The following is a 21,762-nucleotide window of genomic DNA, read 5'->3' as shown; positions in this document are numbered from 1 at the left end:
TTGATCATGTGTATTTTATTAGTACCATAATACAATACAGTTTGTATTGATTGTTGTATCATCTGGTATATCTAACTCTCTCCATCAGGATCTTCATCTGTCATCAGTAATGATGACGACTCAGCCAGCCCACTCCACCATGTTTCCAACGGCAACAACACACCATCGTCCTCAGAGATGGGCCCGGATGCTGTTATTATCGGAATGACAAAGATCCCAGTCATTGAGAACCCCCAGTACTTCCGCAACCCCGGCAGCTTGCTGAAATCGGACACTTGTGAGTTGCCATGGAGCGCAGGGTGACCAGTGACCCCACTCCATTATATGAAATAGATTCCAGTCCTAGGTTGCCACTGGTCAGTTGTCATAGTAACCTCCCCTTTTGTCACCATGGCGATAATATCAGGGGTGGCTGACGGTATGTAATGTAGTCTTTGATAAAGCTGTGTCGTCTTTTGATTTGATCCTGGAATAGGTGAAAAATCCCATAGACTTACATTGAATGTGGAACCCAAGCCACAGAGAGCGGGCTATTTTGACTTTGGCCATTGAGCAACCACCTAAACCACCTTAGTAGCCTCCTGTCAATACATTAGCATGGCAATATTTGAAATACCCCAAAATAAATGTTGTGTTCCTTGCTCTGCAGTTGTCCAGCACATAAAACGCCACAACATTTTGCTGAAGAGGGAGCTTGGAGAGGGTGCTTTTGGAAAAGTGTTTTTGGCTGAGTGCTACAACTTGACACCTGACCAAGAGAAGATTTTGGTGGCTGTTAAGGTACGGTACATTTACACAGCAAAACATTTATTAAATGACAACCAGGGCACAGTGGCTAGTACATTTGCTCTTGACAAATACCTTTTGTTAAAAATGCTAGATAGAGCACAACAGAATTAAACAGAAGTTGTGTTTTTACTGAAATCTCCGGTCTATTGTTTTAAAACTGACATTGATCTACTGCACAGCATGTCTGGATGAAGGTTTTAGGTAAAGGATATGTTAGATGTCTGTTTATAATAGATTGTGGTTGATTTTTTATCCTGTAGACGCTTAAAGAAGCCAGCGAAAGTGGGCGAGCAGATTTCCACCGAGAGGCAGAGCTCCTAACCAACCTGCAGCACGAACACATTGTCAAGTTTTATGGAGTGTGTGTGGAGAGTGATCCCCTCATCATGGTGTTTGAGTACATGAAACACGGAGACCTCAACAAGTTTCTCAGGTTTGCATGAGAGAATTTATTATACTCAATTGCTATATGTGTCACATTTTCAAGACAATGTTGATTGTAAACACAAGCTAAACACAGTACAGTTAATTACACAGAATTTGGGACATGCTGTTGATTATAACTGAAAATGTTCTCCCAGAAGCTCAGTTAAAGGCACAATATTCAAGATTTATGCATTAAAATATCCAAAGTCTACTAGCACAATGTTATTTGTTTGTTCACATGTGTACTTTATCCCCAATTTTTTTCAATAATATTTTAATTTTGCTGCCATAGAAAACATAGATGTGTTTGACTTCATGTGGCACTGCACAGACCGATCAGCCAATGACATAATAATATTACGAGAGCAAATTGAAAGCAGTACTCTCAAGATACTTTGATGTCATACAGTGATCACAAGCCACAACTGTGTGGCTTAGATCCGTGGTTCTCAACTCTGTTCCTGGAGGCCCATTGCTCTGCACATTTTGTATGTTTCTCTCATCTGACACAATCAGTTCAGTTCATAGAGATCTCTACTAATGAGCTGATGATTTGAATCAGGCGTGTTAAATAAGGGAGATATACAAAATGTGCAGAGCAGTGGACCTCCAGGAATAATGTTGAGAACCACTGGCTTAGATTATTACGTAATGGGTATAAAACTTAATTTCAATACGTCATCCATTAACAAGATTTGTTAGTCCTGTATGATCCATTGCTATCGACATTAAAGGTGAAGACTACAACTTCCACACTTTAAAGGCGGAGAGCACAGTATCTGAAAAATGCTGTGGTAAAGAGAGTCGGGCCGACTACCAAAACACACTTGTAGCCAATCAACAGTAAGGGGTGTGTCAACTAACCGACAAAGAAGGTCTAGATTCTATTTGGGTAGGAGCGTGTTTTTTAGGTGATTTCAAATATCAACATTGGCTTTCAGAGATCATGGACCCTGCCTTTAAGCGCATTTTCAAGCTGCCATTGTTGTTTAGCGACTTCTAGTGGTGAAAATTACAAATTGTACCTTTAAATTGGTAGTTCAGCCAAAATAATTAATTACCCCATGATTTACTCATCAAAAGCCATCCTCGATGTATTTTTTCCAGACAAGCGCAATCAGAGTTATATTAGAAAATGCCCTGGCTGTTCCAAGCTTTAAAATGGTAGTAAATAATGCTTCTGATTTGACGTATGATGACACATACAGAAGCACCACGTTTATAAAGCTTGGAACTGTATAGGGTGGATGGACTTTTTATTTATTTCCTACGATTATAAGTCTGGAAAATCCAGGACATTTTCTAATATAACTCTGATTGTGTTCATCTGAAAATGAAAGTTATATGCATCGAGGATGGCTTGAGGGTAAGTAAATCATGAGGGAGTTTTCATTTTTGGCTGAACTATACCTTTAATAGATCTTTGTGTGCAAAAATCATGGTTTCAAGTCCCACGGATCACACATATTGTTAAAAAATTTAAAGATTAAATGCACTTTGGATAAAATGTATGTCAAGTGCATAAAAGTGTTAAATAAAAAGTACTAGATTTTTATTGTAATTAAGTTTTAAACGACTTTATGAAGTACTTAGGAAATGTAGTTGAGAAAAAGAAGTAGTGCAGTAAAAGTTAAAAAAAAAAACCTTGATAATTCAATTCAATTTTATTTATATAGCGCTTTTCACAATTCGTAATTGTTTCAAAGCAGTTTTACATTAATAGAAGCAGGGAAAAGCACAGAAAAATCGACAGATAGCATAACATAATACAGATAGCATAAGCCGCAAAATTTTTTGTTATAATAATATAACGTATAGAAAAGGGTGCTAAGTTAAGCCAATGACGGCTGACTCCCCGGGTTGAAAAAACCCCTAGGAGAAAAACCTCCTGACTTTTTAGCCAGGGGAAAAGTCCTAGGAGGAAAAAACCCTTGGGAGGTAGATATATATATATATATATATACAGTATATGTAAACGAAAAAGAAGATTAAGCGGGTTCTCCCGGTGGTCGTTGGTCAGGCATCAGCTGGGTATCACGTTGAAGGACGGCCAGTAGATCAGAGGTGTGCCGACCTTCACATTTACCAGAACTGGGTCTGTTTGTCTCATTGTCCTCGGGGACAAAATCCTATTGTCCACGAGACACAATCCTATTAGCGTAGGGGCCGTTCACATGTAATGCAAGTCTCACACAGAGATGTGGTTTAAATCACCTTGGTTCCAGACAGGCTAACTATTGCGGCATAAGTATGTTACCCACAGTTGAGAATTTAGCAAATTGGAGGCCCAAGGGGAAGGTATCTATGGGGCCCCCATCCGATATTTAAAAGAGAATGAAACCCGCCAACCCATTTGACTAAGGCCTGTAATCCCACTGTTGTCGTTAATGCCGGTTCAGTGGCAAACGGTTCTGTATGGCATACTATTCACAAGACCACAAGAAAACGCCAAAATCGCAACTCGACCATACGTGCCAACCCATTTGACTAAGGCCAGAGGCCCCACTGTTGCCGTTAATGCAGGTTCAGTGGCAAACGGTGATTAAGTAAGGGATAATGTAGAGGCAGCCGATAGTTATCGGGAAATAAGCCCCGACAGTCTGATCACTTAACATTTTTATCCTTCCGCGAAACTTTGCATAGATGGATAAAATGATCGTAATACCTTATTAAGATCCTCTGCTTCATACTTGTGTGTCTCCATTTTTTTCTCTTTTAGCCAGTCTTTGAGAAGTTTTAATGCCCATTCTGTATTTTTTTGAGTGTTGGCTTCGTAGCTGTCATGCTCTATTTTGTCAAGTTCAGTCTCAGTAAGCTCTCTGTGTCTTGTCGTTGTTCGTTCTTCTATCCACTGTTTAAATGTTTTGTTTTTTCTGTACATGTTAAAATGAATGTCAAACTTTTTCAATTCTTAATTGTGGTTGTCCAGTGTCACAAGATGGCGCCAAACAGTAATCTTTGTTGGCGCGGAGGGATTTAAAATATACAAGTAGTACCGGCTATGCGTTATTACTTTGGAGCGGTTATTATTTGAAAAGAACGAACCTGCAAATGTCTCAACTGACCAATCAGAATCAAGCATTCCAGAGAGCCGTGTAATAAGCAGAGATACTGGGAAAATGTAGGCCTACTTGAGTAGAGTAAAATACTTCACTACTGTCCACCTCTGCTTGTGGCTGTACTTTGAAAAACTGATAATCCTGTGCTCAACCCTGATAGATTTCCACAGGCATTGCAATTGCACTTATGTATTTTTTTATTTATATTATTCACCAACTAAGAAATAAGTAGAAATTCAGTTGTAACCAACTGAACACTATTTAAGAGGGTCTGGTGTATCAGTTGCACTTGCATTCTCAGACTTGCACTCTCAGATACATGCGCATCCTGGCAGAGATGTCACTTGCAGCCATGACCTGCGTTCTCTGATGCACTTAGGTCAACATCGCACTCATAATGGAAAAGTGTTTCGGTAATTACTGTAGAATGTATTTTTCGCAATATATTACTTTACGTTTTCTTAAGAATTGTAATTTTTCATATTTAACAAGTTTTACGAATTGCAGATTTCATGCTAAAAATTAAGCTATTTAAAATGATTGTGGTATTACAGTAACTTGCAAACCAGGAAAACATGTTGCTAGTTTTTAACAGAATGTCGTATATACTGTCTTAAAATAATTTATATTTCTTATGTTGTTTGTTCGTGTTTTCCCATTTTGCAATTGATGTATTTATGTTAATGTATCTATGTACTTAATTAGGTGAAATTATAATTGAATTTAGTGTCTACTACATATATAAGCAAAATGCATATCATTTTTCTGTCCATTTCTTACAGATGCACAAATCAATTTGATTACTTTCTGAAACCCCCGTAGTGCACATCATGTTGCAGTATGTTTTGCTTTAGTTTAAGGCCCTGTCTTGAACATTTTGGGGCGGTTTCCTGGACAGGGTTTTGAGTTATCCAGGACTAGGCCTTAGCTATATAAGGACATTTAAACAATTCTTACAAACATACCCTACAAAAACAATACTGGTGTGCATCCTGAGACAAAACAATGGCACTGATATATGTTAAGATATGTTAGTACAATGTGTTTTTAAATTAAGGCAGCTCAAAGATGCATTTTAGGATAAGCCCTGTCCAAGAAACTGCCCCATTGTGAAATATGTTTAAAATTAAACCAGTGTAAAAAAATCTGCATTAGGTTAAACTATAATTTTGTATTGCTCTTTAGATCTAACAACTTTTTTGTTAGCTTTGCTGTAAATATTAAAACTGTGTTTTGCTTGAAAACTAAAATATAAAATGTATTAAAGCCTGCGATAAACACAAGAGAAAAATATTTTAGTTAAAAACTAATTTCTTTGCTATGGTAAGTAAATGTAATAATTCCAGCATCCATTGGCAACACAAACAAAAGTACTGTTGCTGGGTAATAACCTCTCATCCTTTCTGTATTGCAGGGCTCATGGTCCAGATGCGGTACTCATGGCAGACGGTCAGCAGAGTTTGCTGGTGGAGTTGACTCAGCCTCAGATGCTCCACATAGCTCAGCAGATAGCAGCAGGCATGGTATATCTGGCTTCACAGCATTTTGTGCACAGAGACTTGGCCACACGCAACTGTCTGGTGGGTGAGAACCTGCTGGTCAAGATAGGGGACTTTGGTATGTCCAGAGATGTCTACAGCACTGACTACTACAGGGTAAGTGGTTTGAATCATTTTACATGTGTCTAGTGTGGGTCAAATTCAAGACAAGAGGTCTTATCTTACTTGTTTGTTATTGTCTTTTTGTATCACTGAGGTCACTTAATAACGTTAAAGGGTTTAAACATCCCATATCTATAGTTAAAAGCTAGGTAGCTAGCTGGTGCATGATGTCATATTGAACATTTCTGTGCAAGTCAGGTGTCACTGGTCAGGACGGTAGAGTTGATCCTATATACAGAGTAGTGATGCGTGGGTCGGCGTTTTTCCAACCCGCAGGTCCTGCTTTTATAAAATATTTGGCCTGCTCCAACCTGCCCTGCACCACTGTTTCTATTTTTGCAACCCGCCCATCACCCGCGACCATTAAAATAGACATAGGCATTTGTAATGTAAATAAAAAGAGACGTTATTTCACCCTAAAAGTGCTTGGAAACAGCCATTATATTACATCGCCGTGTAAACTGGCAACAACATACGCGAATGAACCATAGAAACCAGCATGGTAATATTAATATAGAGATAGGATAATGATAAACATTTTCAACATTTACAAAGTAGCGTTTGTATTATCTATTCACAAATTCCCTACCTCAATTTCTCCCGCAGATCGTCTTTCATCTTTTATTTCCCTGTTTGTTTTGTTGTTGTTGCTGGCAGTAGGAGCTACTTGGCGCTTCCGTGACTTGAGGCCAAAGGTTTGGGGATATCAAGTTACGTTGCGGAAGTTACGTTGCCACGTAGGCCTACGTAATTTAACCTTATCAAAGAACGTAATAAAACATACACATACAGTATATATTCCCAAATACTTAATATATATGCTACAGGGAATTAGAAGCAACATACATGTTTTTTTATTTTGTTTTTAATGACTCGCCCCAACCTGCCCCGCATTAAAGTTACAATTTCTTTAGAATAAGCAGACTCATCAAAAATATGGAATAGCACAATGGCACTATACGAGTATGTTGTGACTAAAAGTAGTGATAGACTGATATATTGCAGTGGCCGATATTTGTAAAAGTTGTATTGTCCATTTCGGCTGATATATTTTTTCAAATGGCCAATAAATCTTTTTGTTCCTTAAAGGACAAGTTCGGTATTTTACAATTAAAGCACTGTTTTCAGATAATTTATAATGAAATAGAATGGTTTTGACTGAAATTTGGACATATGATGCTAGCCCGAGAATTTTCGTTGGTTTGTTGTATCACCTCCCACCTCTACAATGGCTGCATAGGTGCACAAGAACAATCCTTCCTAAAATCCATTAAAGATTCGTTTACAAAGACGTGAAACTCACAGAGTGGTCAGTTGTGTTCACTGATATGCTCACACAAAAATCACTGCAAAAGATGCTTTCTAACAGGTTTTATCATAGTTTTTGCCAACTCCATTGACTTGTATTAGATGTGCTGTGAGGTACGGTATTACTCCGCGCCGGGAACGTTGTTTGTATTCTTGCATTTGGCAAAGGTGGATTATCGCCACCACCTGGGCTGGAGTGTCTATTATTCAAGCTCTCAACGGAAGAATGTACGGGTGTGAGGCGTTTGGAAAAATAGGTCCACAAGTTTACAACGAATGCTAAAACACCTGTTGGAAAGCATCTTCTGCAGCGATCTTTGTGTGAGCATATCAGCGAACACCCCTGACCACTCGGTGAGTTTCACGTCTTTGTAAAAGAAAGTTAATATCTGAAAACAGGGCTTTAAGTGTAAAATACCGAACAGCATAAGCTGGTAGCTGGTTTAAGGTGGTTTATGCTGGTCCTCCCAGCCTGACAAAGCTGGTCATGCTGGTGGTCCAGCTGGTATTCCAGCATGACCAGCTAAGTCCAGCTAGACCAGCTTAAAATGTGACCAAAACACAGCTTGCTACACCAGCAAAACCAGCTTCCTACACCAGCAAAACCAGCTAAAACCAAGCTGGGGACCAGCTAAAACCAGCTCACCAGCTTATGCTGGTCTTAGCTGGATTTTTCAGTAGGGTTGTCCTTTAAAGAGCAACTATTGTCCGATTTTACATTTCCTTTGGTGTGTTAGTTGGTATTAGTATATGTTAACGATATACAAAAGGTACAAATCCCAAAGCAAACGATGACGCTATCGTTTCCAACATAAATCTCTTTTCTGGTACTACAACAAACACACAGATTGTAGGCAACTTCCAGTTTACTTCCTGGGCCTGTTGATGTGGAGACGACTGTCATTATCAAAATTCCTCCCGCTTTAACTCACAGCCTGTTAATAAAGCAAATCTTTCAAACATGGTAAGGAGTGTCACATTTCCGGCTGATGTCAGAGGGATTCAGGCCAATCACAACGTACAGATTAGCTGGCCAATCAGGGACACAGCGCTTTTGAGCTTGCATAAAATAATCTTCCAGAAAAACACATGTGGCCCCTCCCAAGTGCAATGAGGCTTTCCTTGCCATTACTGCATCTTCTTCAATTCAAAATCATAGGTGTGTTTGACTTTACGCAGCACCACAGCTTTATGTTGAGGTCCTGATCACCCATTCTGTTTTTGCGATAATGATCCACTGATTGTACATTATCCCAAAAATATTTATCTGAACAACTTAAATAAAAAATGCCACAAACAACAAAAGTTCCCCACGGTGAGTTCTTCCAGAAAAAGCCCAGACCATCTGACACCAAAGGGCTGTCCCAAACACTCACCCTGCCAACACAGCCGGAAACACACTGCTGTGTCAGCAACCCTGTGTGTGATTAAGGATTTTCATCTCCCTCTACTGTGAAAGTGAAAAATAAAGGATCATTGTATTTCATGGCATGATGATTGCTATAGCCAAGAGTTTTCAGAAATGCATGTATCGCTGTATTTTGAACACAAACATTCCAGTTTCTTTACATTTTATGCAGAGCCAGATACTGAACCCCCTACACTGCAGTAGTCAAGTATTTCTAGGAGTTCCATAAGACACTAGCAGCAAATTCAAATGTAATGCAGTAAAAACTTCACAGTAATGCAAATATGATAAGTAAAGAGAACCATCATGTTTTTCCGTAAAGAAAAGCTTAATTGTATAATGATTTAAATGTCTTTTGAATGGAAAGACATAATAAAGTATAAAAAGTACAGATATTCTCAAAGCTTTAAAGCGGATGCATTTAATGCTTATAGACTAGGCCTATAGAAAAGTTGGATTTTCTTTGTAACAGTTCATAACAGGACAATACTACATTATATAATGGCTAAACTTATAACATATGAAGGGTTCCAAAACGCAATAAATCCATTTTGACGAATTTTGGTAAAAACGTGTTTTCTATACCAAGAAAGTGACAAGATGAAAACAACTATTTTCTGTTACAAACTTTCACATAGTATCTTTAGGTTATAAAAACATAAAAAATTCAAATCCATAAGTTGATTTTCAAAGATTTATTATAAAAACGGATTCGTTTTTCCACAAAATGCAATAAATCCATGACAAGTTTTTATTCAAAATGCTATATAAATCTATTGAATCAATAGCCTATATAAATGTGCATTCATTTAGTTGACTAGTTGTACACACTAATTAAAAATATAAACATTAATGTTATTAATCAAAACACTTACTTTGTCATATTAAGAACCCTCTCATTGCGTTATTCTTGACGTCGTCGCTTAACGTCTTTCACAGCGATCAGCTGTAAAATGTTTTTGGTCCTGCTCGATTTTCGTTGACTTTGAGTAAAATTATGGAAAGTTTTTCATAAGATCCTCTGGGGTCAATGTGTTAGCATGAGAAGCTTAAAGGAACAGTATGTAAGAAATGTATATCAATTAATCATAAAATGGCCCTGATATGTCACTAGACATTAAGAAATCATTTTTATTTCAAATACTTATAACACTGACAACAGTGGTATGGTCAGGATATTGTCCTTTAAAAAGTGGAGTTGCAGCCCTCAACTGATGTTTATGTTGTCATTTTGTGTATTGGCCAACAGTTGTGTGATTGCAGTACCAGTTTTAGCCACAAGTTTTGTGATTGCAATACCAGTTTTGGCCACAATCCTACATACTGTTCCTTTAATGCTGTCGGGAGAACAAGCACCCGTCTCCCGAGTGCCTCTCAGGGAAATTATTAGATGTTGATGGCTTACGTTTCTTTCCCATCACATAAAACCATCACAGGTTTATCAATGCAATTAAAGTATTATTTTGTTTTGTTTGTTGATCACGAAGTACAAAGTAGATGAGGAAAACTAGGACTCCATGTACTCAGCGCGCCGCCATTGTTTGTTTACATTGCGTGGCTGGTGGGCTGTAATATCAGAAATGGATTTATTGCGTTCTGTAAAAAAGGGGGAGTGGCGTTTATCGCATTTTGGGAAAAAAGGGAGAAAAGATGACAGAATAACACGGCGGATATTGGATTTTGCGTAAAATTAAGAATTTACTTTTAACTACTGACCTGATATAATACTGATTTTGGCAGTAACTAATTTTTTTCAAAAATGGCGTTTATCGCGTTTTGAAACCAAACTCTTCATATATAATGGTAATTAGAAATATAATTTTAGTGCTGTACCTTTATCTTGTCGTTGTTAATGTGTAATAACAGGTGGGTGGTCACACTATGCTACCCATTCGCTGGATGCCACCAGAAAGCATCATGTACAGGAGGTTTACCACAGAGAGTGATGTATGGAGTTTGGGTGTGGTCCTCTGGGAAATCTTTACCTATGGCAAGCAACCCTGGTACCAACTCTCAAACAACGAGGTGAGAATCTTCATAAACTATCCAAAAATGCATGTATCAGTTCAGATCTTTTTTTTTTTTAAAAGGGGGAGTCCCTGATTCAACTTACTGAGCAGCATTTTCCCCTTTTTCCATTTAATAGGTATATAACTTTGTGTTCATCAGAAGTTTGTAACAACATGAGAGTAAATGATTACAGAATTTTCATTTTTTGGGTGAACAATCCCTTTAAGGATCACAGCGTCCTCCAGGCAACAGTCATCACTTTAGTTTAACATTAGTATGTCCAATTGTGTGCATACTGTGTTGTTCTGCACTCAACAGTATGTATTTTCCCAACACAAAAACATATTAGGGCATAGTATAAGTATGCAGCTACAGTTTTCATGCTTCGTTATTGTATGACAACTTGCCGCCACCTACTGGCAATTTTGCTTTCACATTAAAGTACGCTTATTATTTATAATTTTATTTATTAAATATTTCTATTTTGAGAAATTTATATTTCAAATGCCAACATTATTTATGTAATTGTAATAGCAGTGTAAATGCATTCACACCAGCACTTTAAGCCCATGGTATACCTTGGCACTGCACATTGGCGCGCTGCCTGCATTACGTAATTTAAGTCATAAGGACGGCCCCCGGTCGTCGGTATATTCATTCACGTGCATGCATGAGAAAAGATCTTGAGACAGGACAATCCACTATGAACAATGTGCACAATGGCAATAGACAGAGCATGCATACTATCGTCTTTTCTTCTTTTATTTTCATTTACTTCCAAGAACAGAAAGCTAAGGAGGATTTCCTTCACCGTAATGTTTGATCCTGGTCTTTGCTTTCTTGTCGTGTGATCTAAACTTTGTTTGCAATAGTAGATCCGCTACTTTTATCCATCTATCCTGAATTTATGAATGTCCAGTAAAAGACACAAATAAGTGCTGCCGTGACATCCTGGTAATCATTTAAACAAGAAATAGTATACCGGGGCCTTTATAAACTGTCTGTGTAAATACATCTTATTGCTTCTGCCAACTGTATGATTGTTTTTGAGTTTTTACAAATAGCCAGTTCTTCTTTTTTTATAAAAGTATTCAGTGGAAAATTTGGCCTGTTTTGTCTATATTTATATATTTGAAAATGTTTATCAATGGCAGTTACGATTTTGTCCTTTTTGACTCACTGGATAAACACTGTGCTTTATTAGCAAGTGTTTTATGTGTTGTTAGAATTTTGCATGTGTTAAATGTGCAACTTTTGATGGAAACATAGCTAATGTGTATTAGTATAACATTCCACCCATCACCAAAAGAACTGTGACCGGAAACGACATTATCATTTGTTACAACCAGTATGTTTTAAAGGGGATGTATCATGAAAATCAGACTTTTTCCATGTTTAAGTGCTATAATTGGGTCCCCAGTGTTTTTATCAACCTAGAAAATATGAAAAAGACCAACCCAGTAACTTAGTTTTGATGAAAAAATAGGTAATTGAAATTTGGCTCCCCTTGTGATGTCAGAAGGGGATAATACCACCCCTTAATCTGCACTATCCAACCATGGCACTGGCATTTAGTGCAGAGATCAGCTCATTTGCATTTAAAAGGACACACCCAAAACACCGCATTTTTATCACACCTAAAAAGTGGCAATTTTAAAGGTACAATTTGTAAGATATTTGCAGTAAAATATCCAAAAACCACTAGTCCGGTGTAATATATTTTGTCCAGCTGATTACTAACAATATCTATAATGTTTTTAACTACTTGTAAATTATGAGAAAATTGCTGCCCTAAACAGTGACACGGGGCAGTGCAGTCGCCTGTAAATGACGTTAATATCTACGTTACCCTTTGTTACCGCCTTTACTGACGTAAAAACAAGTGTTGTGGAAGTAATAGCATCTGTCGGGCCACTCGCTTTTTTATGGTAAGTTTGTTCATCTGAACACTTCATTCTGTGCTGTGTTAACAAACCATCGTATTGGACTAATACTGTACTGTACAATTGTGTTTTGAACATTACATGAAACCTTAAATAATGAAAAAAAAACAATGTCTTCAAACACAACATTAATAAAACTTGATTACTTTACCTCATGTGTAACATGATTTCTCGTTCCCGTCTGATTGATGGCCATCAGCGTTTGATTTAAAGACAACAAATCCCATCAGTCCACGCTGCTTCAGAGCGTCATTAATCTACGTCATTGTTATTGATTTGATCTGGCGCCCTCTAGCGGTGCGGATTATACAAATTGCATCTTCAACATGCTATTATAAATTATCTAAAATTATGGTATTTTGAGCTATAACTTCACATACATACTCTGGGGACACCAAAGATTTATTTGATATCTTAAAAAAGTCTTGTGAAATGTGCCCTTTAAAAAGGGCAAACCCATTCTGAACATGTTGTACTGCCCCCGCAGGTGATCGAGTGCATCACACAGGGTCGGGTGTTGCAGAGACCTCGTACCTGCCCCAAAGAGGTGTATGACCTAATGCTGGGCTGCTGGCAGAGAGAGCCCTACATGAGACTCAACATCAAAGAAATCCACAACCTGCTCCAGAGCCTGGCCAAAGCCTCGCCTGTTTACCTGGACATCCTGGGCTGACACTGTGTGGAGGATCTGTTTGTTAGTATGAATGTGTAATTGTTATTGGAAATGTGTGTATGTGTGGGATAGAAGGAGAAACTGACGGTTTAGATTATACATGTGTGTGTGTGCATAAAATGGCTTGTGCTTCAGCCATCTCACTACATAGACTAAAAGCCTTAAAGTTAACTGTGAGTATTGCTTTGAGTTTTTCCACATCCCAAAACGTCCATAACGGTCACGCATCGTTGTATTTTTTAATCCTGAATTGTTGTAAATAGGCGTTGAAGACAATGTAGACCTTTTATTTAAAACGTTTTTGAATAAGGTAACTTGATTTCCGAAAGTTTACACCAATATTGTTTGCGGTCATGGTTTGTTTATTAAAATGAACATAATTCGGATGAGTACCCAGTCATTAGCACAACGCCGCCGACGCCCGGCGGACTGTACGCAGATTGCAATACTATTCACAGAGCAAAATATGAAGTAACAATCATTTAACTGCCAGCTTTCTTTTATTCATTTCCATTACTTTGAACACATCTAATAGATTTTTGGACTATTCGTCAACTTTTGATGTCTAACACTGAGTTTGATGAAAGGCATTTTGGTATACATCAGTGTGGCCCATCTAACTCAGTCTGAACTTTGTAATAAGAAGCACAGCGACAAAGACGCCTCCGAATTTTTTATTTTAAAGAGGCTTGAGGATGGACACGGGGTGTTTGGAGTGAAAGTTACGTCACCAGCAGTGGCACTGAAATGTTTCCACAGACTTTGTTCGGCTCCCTGGCCACGTATTGAAGCACCGAGTGGGGGCACACGCCTCACTAACTGTTGGATGCTGTTCCTGTCCTGTGTCAGTCAATTCCACTTCGGGTGTTTACAAACTAGGGAATGCTCAATTGATGGAAAAAACATACAAGATGCTATTTGATGATGTGGGAAATCAAGTAGGAAATACAGCAACATGGATCTCAAAAAACACAACTGGATGCGCCTTTCTGAAATTTACATTGGTCGATGGATACCTACATTCAAGTTCTTTTGGTCACAAGTCCTTGTGATGCAACATCCCCATTGAAATCACTGGATTTAAATTAAAGGATACTGAATCTCTAGTGTGTAGGGGCCCTTAATCGTCGTTTGGTTTCAATTTGGATTTTGGATGGATTTTGCCTTTGAGAAGACTAAAGAGTTCTTTCTTACCTGTTCCTGGTGACTACGAACCATAGATGTTCTCAGTTACGTAACAGACGCAGTTGGATTTTTTGCTCTCTGATTCTTCATTACTATTTGTTTATGTGTCAACTACGAAATAACTGCTTAATACTATGTGTATGTGATAATTTATGATCAATTTGTTTTCTGTGTACTATGGGCCGTTTCAAAGCGATGGGCTTGGTGGGCACTGTGAAGTGAAGTTCGTGTAAGAAGTTCGAGTCAGATTGGCCCTGAGGTCACGACAAGTAGACCCTATGAAGGGACAGTCTCGACCCAACCTGTGTGCTTTAACCCCACCCAAACAAGTTAACAGAGGAGGACAATTAACTTCTACTATTAAAAGTTCCCCACAAACCCCTTACCTTCGTTATTAAACTTTAGCCCAAAGCCATTCAAAATTTACGCTACAGACATGAAGGATACGAACGCTACAGGAACGAAATTTGCGGTTTGCTGAGGATAGGTGTACTGTTACTAAAAAAAATCGGAATTATGTTTTGGAACTTTTTTGAACGTTACATCATTTTTATATAAAAAGCTGTTACATTTTATTCTGTTGCATATAACTAAATTAGGAATATTTAGTTTTATTTTCATCCAATTTTGGTGTGTTAAAGTTTGATTATTTTATTGGTTTGTAGTCCAACTTGGATTCATTAAATTTATTAAACTATAAACTCTAATATAATTACACAAAAATCTTCGGCCAAGTGAATCAAGAATTTTCGACATCTCTTTTCATTTCGGTCCATCACCAGAAGTGGTTTATTATTATGAACACCTAATGCCGAGTTTAGACTGCACGATTTTAGCCCTGATTTTGACTCGCCGACAGGTTTTGAGAAATCAAACACAAATGTTCGAAATCACAGGCAAATCGATGCTCGTGCACGCGAGTGACAATCACACAGTGTGAATTATAAAAGATGCGTTCTGAGAGAATCGCCGACACGTTCTAAGAATTCAAAATCATGCCGTGTGAAATGTGTTTTGACTGACAATAACATCGGTGATGACAGCTGGAAGTTCGTGGAGGAGTCTCTCCAAACGTTTTCTCCTTCATAATCTTTATTTCTTCTTCTTTCTGCTGCAAATGAGCGCACATGCAATTTGTATGGTAAGCTTCTTGCGAGCTACCATTTTTAATAATAATTCCAGTCTCACGAGAGAACTCCGTTCTTGCGCACGTGACCTTGCGTTGTTTCCTTCGCGTCACTTCTCGCGTGCGTTTGGTCGTGAGACGTAGTTTACGACCGGGACAAAGTTATCGCCGATTCTTCTTACGGCAAAGTCATCCAGTATGAAAACTCCTGTCGCCAATCCATCATGCAGTCTGAAACAGCAGTGACTGAACGCTTCCCCAGATAATCACGCAGTGTGAAAACATCGGTGACCCGACTAGTTTGAAAATCATGCAGTCTGAACTCGACATAAATAAAAAACTTACAGCTCAGCCTTCCTCACATAATCACAGTGAATCTGACCTCAGCTGTACTTAAACTGAAAGCGTGACACTCAGCTAAACTCTATCTTTGATATTAACCCTTATTCCCCAGTTTGCCACCCATAAGGTGAGCGCCAGATCAAGGTGACTGGCTATGAAGCCCTGGATGTGACTCTGGAAAACACAATTGACTAGCTCGCCCTCATTTGGCCCGATAGTAGAAACACGGCTTTAGAGGCGTATGGGTGGTTTCTTTCAACTTGGGTCAGCAAGTAATCACGTAATGCTCTAACAACCATGCAGAAAACCCATAGCAACACAGAATCGTAGACGAGCACCACTTACAAATGTATCTAGTTTGAAGATTAGCAAATGACATTTAGATTTGCACTGATCCATCTTGTTGAATAAATAGTACATGCAGCTTACGATCAAGTTTGTTTAATCACAAAAGACAACCAGAATCTAGTCCAGTTCCTCAACCTGGCTATAATCACTGTTGACTAACTCCAGGGCTACAGTATTTTGATGTCCTCCTCTGTGAGGCTAAATGTCTTTCTCGATTCAGATTGACGGAGATCTTCGTGGTCTTCAGCAACACATTTTGCACTGACTAATTGATTCTTTAGGGGTTATAAGTACGGGAGGTGTGTTGCTCTGAGAGTATCTGTATATATGCAATTAGACTGTAAATAAACATGAGCAGGATCAATCATTCTTTGTACACTGATGTCAAATTCTTTCCAAACAGTCCATTGGCAGGACCTACTTTTAACAGCCGACTTTAACCAACATCACTAAAGTGCGTCCAATCAAGTCAAGTTTTGGTCATTGTAGTCGCGCAAGTGACTCGTGACCTCTTAGAGCTTTGCACTTTCTTTATAGATGTACTGCTCATATTTTTGTAGTTTTCACCCTACAATTGTAAGCACTGCAAAAAAAAAAAGAAAAAGGGAAAAAGAAAATGCACAGAAAGCAGCTCTTTCAATTAATGGGAAGTATCTGCAGATATTCACAGTAAGTGCTTGGTCAGTTACGTGAAATGATTTTTATTGTGTTGTTGAAGACTGACTTTGCGTAAAGACTTTACGGAACAAACATGGCATTTTCTCTGTTCTGCTATACAGATTTGTCTGTTCTAAATAGCCAGCCTGTACTTTATAATCCATTCTGTACAGTTCCAATAGATGTCTATATAAATAGTATGTTCTCTCTATATATTCTGTTTAAAACAGGCATCATGTCAAAATGTGTGACATTATAAAGGGAAGAAAAACGTCTATTGGGCCTTCGGCAATATGTGAGTGTAAATATGGTTTCATTTATGTGACAATGTATCATTTCTTTTTCCTGTGGTTGTTCACTCTGAAAATACAAATTCTTTTATAGTATCTGTAATTGATCAACTAACATTTCCCCCCGTGTAGTACGATTAGATGTTACCGAAGCTTACGCGCCCTTTTTTTAAATAGTTGAGGGTTGGTTTACGTAAAGAAACAATATATTATAGGCAAACTTTGTCACCATTCACATTCAGGGGGAATGAGCGAGGAGTATTTCCACACTCATTTTATTTTTTTGAAGCTCTTAAATGTTCTATATGAATAACTGTGATTGAGAACTGAAATACTGTTGCATTTATTTCATTTATAACCCAAAGTTTATTTATTTAATTTTACTGTTGGGGTGAATCCTATTACAACTGAGATAGAAATGTGTAATACTTAGCATGAAGAAAATGAAACCTATTTGTAGAACTAGAAGTAATGCATTGTTGCCCTATGACAATTAAGCACAATACTCTTAAGAAATGTACTTAATGGTCGTGAAAACAATGTATTGGAGCAAAATGGTCTTATACCATAGCCATTTTCTTGATGCTGAAGAGTATTTTTTTCTTTTTTGGATAAATATGATTTTTTCATATTTGCAAATTTCCCCTTTACAAGTTGTTAAGCTGGACCACTGGTTGAGTGTACATGCGTGATCTGGTGTGTGTATGGGTGAATGTGTGCTCCAGGCAGACTTAATCTCACACGGCTTTAGGTGTCAGTACTCTTTGCTTGTGCATCCTGTGAGAAGCTTCTTTGCAATCAATGGAAATGTTCCTTGTACAACTGTGCATTTAATAAACGTGTTATGTCTTACAACATTGTTTGGATGTTGCAAATTATATTCCTAAAATTTCTTTACAGGTTTTTGAGATGTTTATGGCCATGTCGAGATCAAATGATCAGCTGAATACTACCACTTTATTCTGTTAACTCCCCTATAACTGGACACTTCGACTGCAGAATAAATGGTGATTGGTCTACTAATAATGCATAATCCACACTCATAAATTCTGACTATCTTTACTGTCGAAACTAAGCCATTTTGTTTAAGTAAAGACACCTTCTCATAATCCAATTAATTCCAAAATCCTGCCTTTCGCTTATTTTCTCATTCAATATCATATTCACTCAAAAATAACTTGTGTAAGAAACATAGGTTGTGAAAGCAGTTTTATGTTTTTAAGTATAAAATCACTGCCACAATCCAACACAATCTTAAGGCAAGTCATGGTATAGTCGCAAAATATTTGATTCATTTATTTGTGTTGGACACGATTTTTTCACTTTTTTCTGTGCCATTGAGCACAAATGTCTTTTTTGTGTCACTCAGCATGAATTTGTATAAATAGTTTTTCGTATCCGCAGCACGACTTTCTTTTTCGCATCATTTTTTTTCTCATTGTTTTTTCCTATTTTTAAATCATTGTCGCTTGGAATTAGATTTAGGGTTTGTGTTAGGATGTAATTTTGTGTATTTGTTTCTACATGTTTTTCTTCGGATTTTACAACTATTTTCGCTTGAGGTGTGATGTCTGAAATGTAACAAAGTCGTTCTAACCCTAACAATGGTAAAAAAAATAGGGAAAAAACTAAAAGAAAACTATATAAAATGACAAGTCGTCCATGAACACTAATAATTTATCAAATATTTACAGTATACCATGTCTTGCCTTGAGATTGGGTTGCACAATCAGAAGTGAAACACGTTTTGCACTTAGCTTAGTTTAATTTAAAACAAACATATTTTCCTAAATAAGGGATTACTGACAACATACCCCCTAGTTTTATTGAAAACAAATGGAAACGCAAAGAAGTAATGCTTAGTTTGCACAATTTCTCAAGTCTCAGCTCTTCAAACTGTGATATATATTTAATTATAAATAGGTATTCATAATATCATATTTATTTAATAATTGATCCTAATTTAAATATTTGAAGTTTGGTTCCTAAACATATTAAAAGCCATTAAAAAAATAGCTACCACCAAAATCAATTGTATCTGGTCAGTATTAAAAAGTAAATTTTAAATTTTACACAAAATCTGATATCCGCCGTGTTATTTTGTCATCTTTTCTTCCTTTTTTCAAAAACCATCAAAATCGAATAATCGTGAGAGGCACTCGGGCGAAGGAAAAATGACGGCTGTTGCTTGTTCTCCCGACAGCTTCAAGCTTCTGTCAAACTAACACATTGACCCCAGGGAATCTTATGAAAAACATTCCATTATTTTACTCAAAGTCAACGAAAATCAAGCAGGACCAAAACATTTTACAGCTGATGACCGCAGCATTGACATTGTTCTGACAAAGTAAGTGTTTTGATTAATGCCATTAATGTTTATGTTTTTTTAATCAGTGTATACCACTAGTCAACTAAATGAATATAACATGGCAAAGATGAATGCACATTTATATATTGATTCAATAGATTTATAGCATTTTGAAAAAAACAACTTTGCAGAAAAAAATCATCAGATTTAATAATAAATCTTTGAAAATCAAATTATAAATTTGAATTTTTTATGTTATTATAACCTAAAGATGCTATGTGTAAGTTTGTTACAGAAAATATTGGTTTCATCTTGTCACTTTCTTGGTATAGATTTTTTTTTACCGAAATTAGTCAAAATGGATTTATTACGTTTTGGAACCAAACTGTTCATCTCATAGGCTAAGTAATGGGAATTGTTAAAACTTTACTGACGATATTAGCTACTACATTTTTTTGTTTGATCATATCCTAATAACTAATATTTTACATAAAATTTTGTGTCCGAGACAACAGTGACAAACCGTGCTTTACAGAACAGTTTAGGGCTACTGTAGAAACATGGTGGCGCGAAATGGTCACTTCCATGTAAGAAGACACAAGGTGTATGTAAATAAAAACGGCTCAATCTAAGGTAATAAAAACAATACAGTTCATTTTGTAAGGTCTTTATACACCACTGATAATATAGTTATGTATATTATATTGCATTTCTGTCAAGAGATCCTTCTAAAAGTTACACAATGCATCTTTAATAACAACGCATTAAAATGTCCAAAAGTCACAGTTTTTCATTTGATTTGTCCACCTCTATTAACTTCTGAACTTGTTTCTATTTTTATGCAAGGAAAGAAAGGAGATATTCATGTGCCCAATTGCTCACAAAGGGTTATTTTGGTAGACAGGGCTGCAGTATGGCATGAAAGGTATCCCAAGGGTAATATTGAGGTCTAACAATAGCCCCTGAAGTGGCAAGGAAGGCTGCTCCAATACAAGACTAGATTCGGTGAGACAACCTGATCTAAAACCTTGCTCTAAACATCTTTTGATGCGGTGCCCGTGGCTGGCAGGTGCAATAGTATTAATCTTGATGCCTGGGGGCTACATGTTGTCAGTTGCATTTGTTATATTTTCTGCAGTGGGCATGTAACTGATAAGGCAAGGACACTTTTTAGGCAGGGTAATAAAGGCCTCATTGTATTTGAGTGATTCGAGTGTTTTATTTAATAAAGCTAAGGAATATATTATGAAGTTTGTATCTTAACTGCTACTAAAATACTTAAAAGCTTAATGTTTCTTTTGTCTTTTTTAATAGTGTGATGTCAAACCCTTATCAATCTAGCATAGAGCTGTGCTGTTTTAATGGGCAAGCATCATGTTTTCTAGTAACAAAAAACAGTCGAACTATTTTTGCAATTCTATTTGGTCCCCCTGCTGGTGCAGAAATGAGACACGTCACCTCATAAGGGCCAACAAATTTTTAGTGCCGAATATAGAGTAAAATTCATGTTATATGGATAAAACTATGGGGTTACCACAGCCACAGAGAGCAAAATGATGGGATTTGGTTTTCATCAAAATCTGTGCACCGTTTTTATTGTAGTATTCTAAATTTACATTTAAAAAAAATTCTGCCCATATCCTAGATCCATTATGAAAGTTAACGCACAAATTCCATATACATATCATTGTATTTTACATAGAGGATAAGAGTATAGGCATGGAGGTGGCATGATCAATTACAAGGCTTCAAAGAATCAAGAGATAGAAAAACAAAACCCTGAATAAATAGAAGGTGCTGTCTATTAGCAGATAGTACGTTAGCATGTCACTCTTTTGAACAAAAAGCCTTCAATATGGCAAATCCAGTGCCCTTCTTTACCGATCAAGAGAGAAGGGATCCAAGTGTACTAACAGCAGATATGCGAGTAGATCGAGATGAACATGGGGAGCGTAACTTGTCTGTACAAGTGCGTTACTTTGAGAGTACATTTGTGGTTACACAAAACACTAAGACATCAACGTCTACGGTATGAACCAGATTATGTTGAACCCTAAATATTTAGTTTGTCCTGTAGTCTTGACCAATTCAGGCATACTGGTATTTTGAATGTCTAATAGTGCACAACAGTGGTTCCAAGAGTGTAAAAATCCCATTCATTTTGTGAAATTAAAAATAGAGTATTCGGGATCTAAATGAGAGAAAAGCCATACGCGGGTCTAATTTCAA

The 21,762-nt window shown here is 37.3% G+C and overlaps 1 protein-coding gene across 1 annotated transcript in view; it reads left to right on the top strand.

Moving 5' to 3' along the window:
• ntrk2b (neurotrophic tyrosine kinase, receptor, type 2b) overlaps positions 1 to 18,082 on the top strand; it is a 37,044-nt gene extending 18,962 nt beyond the window's left edge. The window contains exons 13-18 of the mRNA XM_073860922.1: positions 89 to 277; positions 650 to 780; positions 1,050 to 1,222; positions 5,689 to 5,929; positions 10,518 to 10,676; positions 13,092 to 18,082. Coding sequence (XP_073717023.1) covers positions 89 to 277; positions 650 to 780; positions 1,050 to 1,222; positions 5,689 to 5,929; positions 10,518 to 10,676; positions 13,092 to 13,277 — 1,079 coding nt within the window. The 3' untranslated portion in view covers positions 13,278 to 18,082. The remainder of the gene's footprint in view (positions 1 to 88; positions 278 to 649; positions 781 to 1,049; positions 1,223 to 5,688; positions 5,930 to 10,517; positions 10,677 to 13,091) is intronic.
• The last annotated feature ends 3,680 nt before the right edge of the window (positions 18,083 to 21,762 follow it).

Source organism: Misgurnus anguillicaudatus, chromosome 22 (assembly GCF_027580225.2).
Source record: "Misgurnus anguillicaudatus chromosome 22, ASM2758022v2, whole genome shotgun sequence".
Taxonomy (NCBI): domain Eukaryota; kingdom Metazoa; phylum Chordata; class Actinopteri; order Cypriniformes; family Cobitidae; genus Misgurnus; species Misgurnus anguillicaudatus.
Note: the sequence above shows the minus strand (reverse complement) of the source record. Positions and strands in the feature narration are given on the sequence as shown.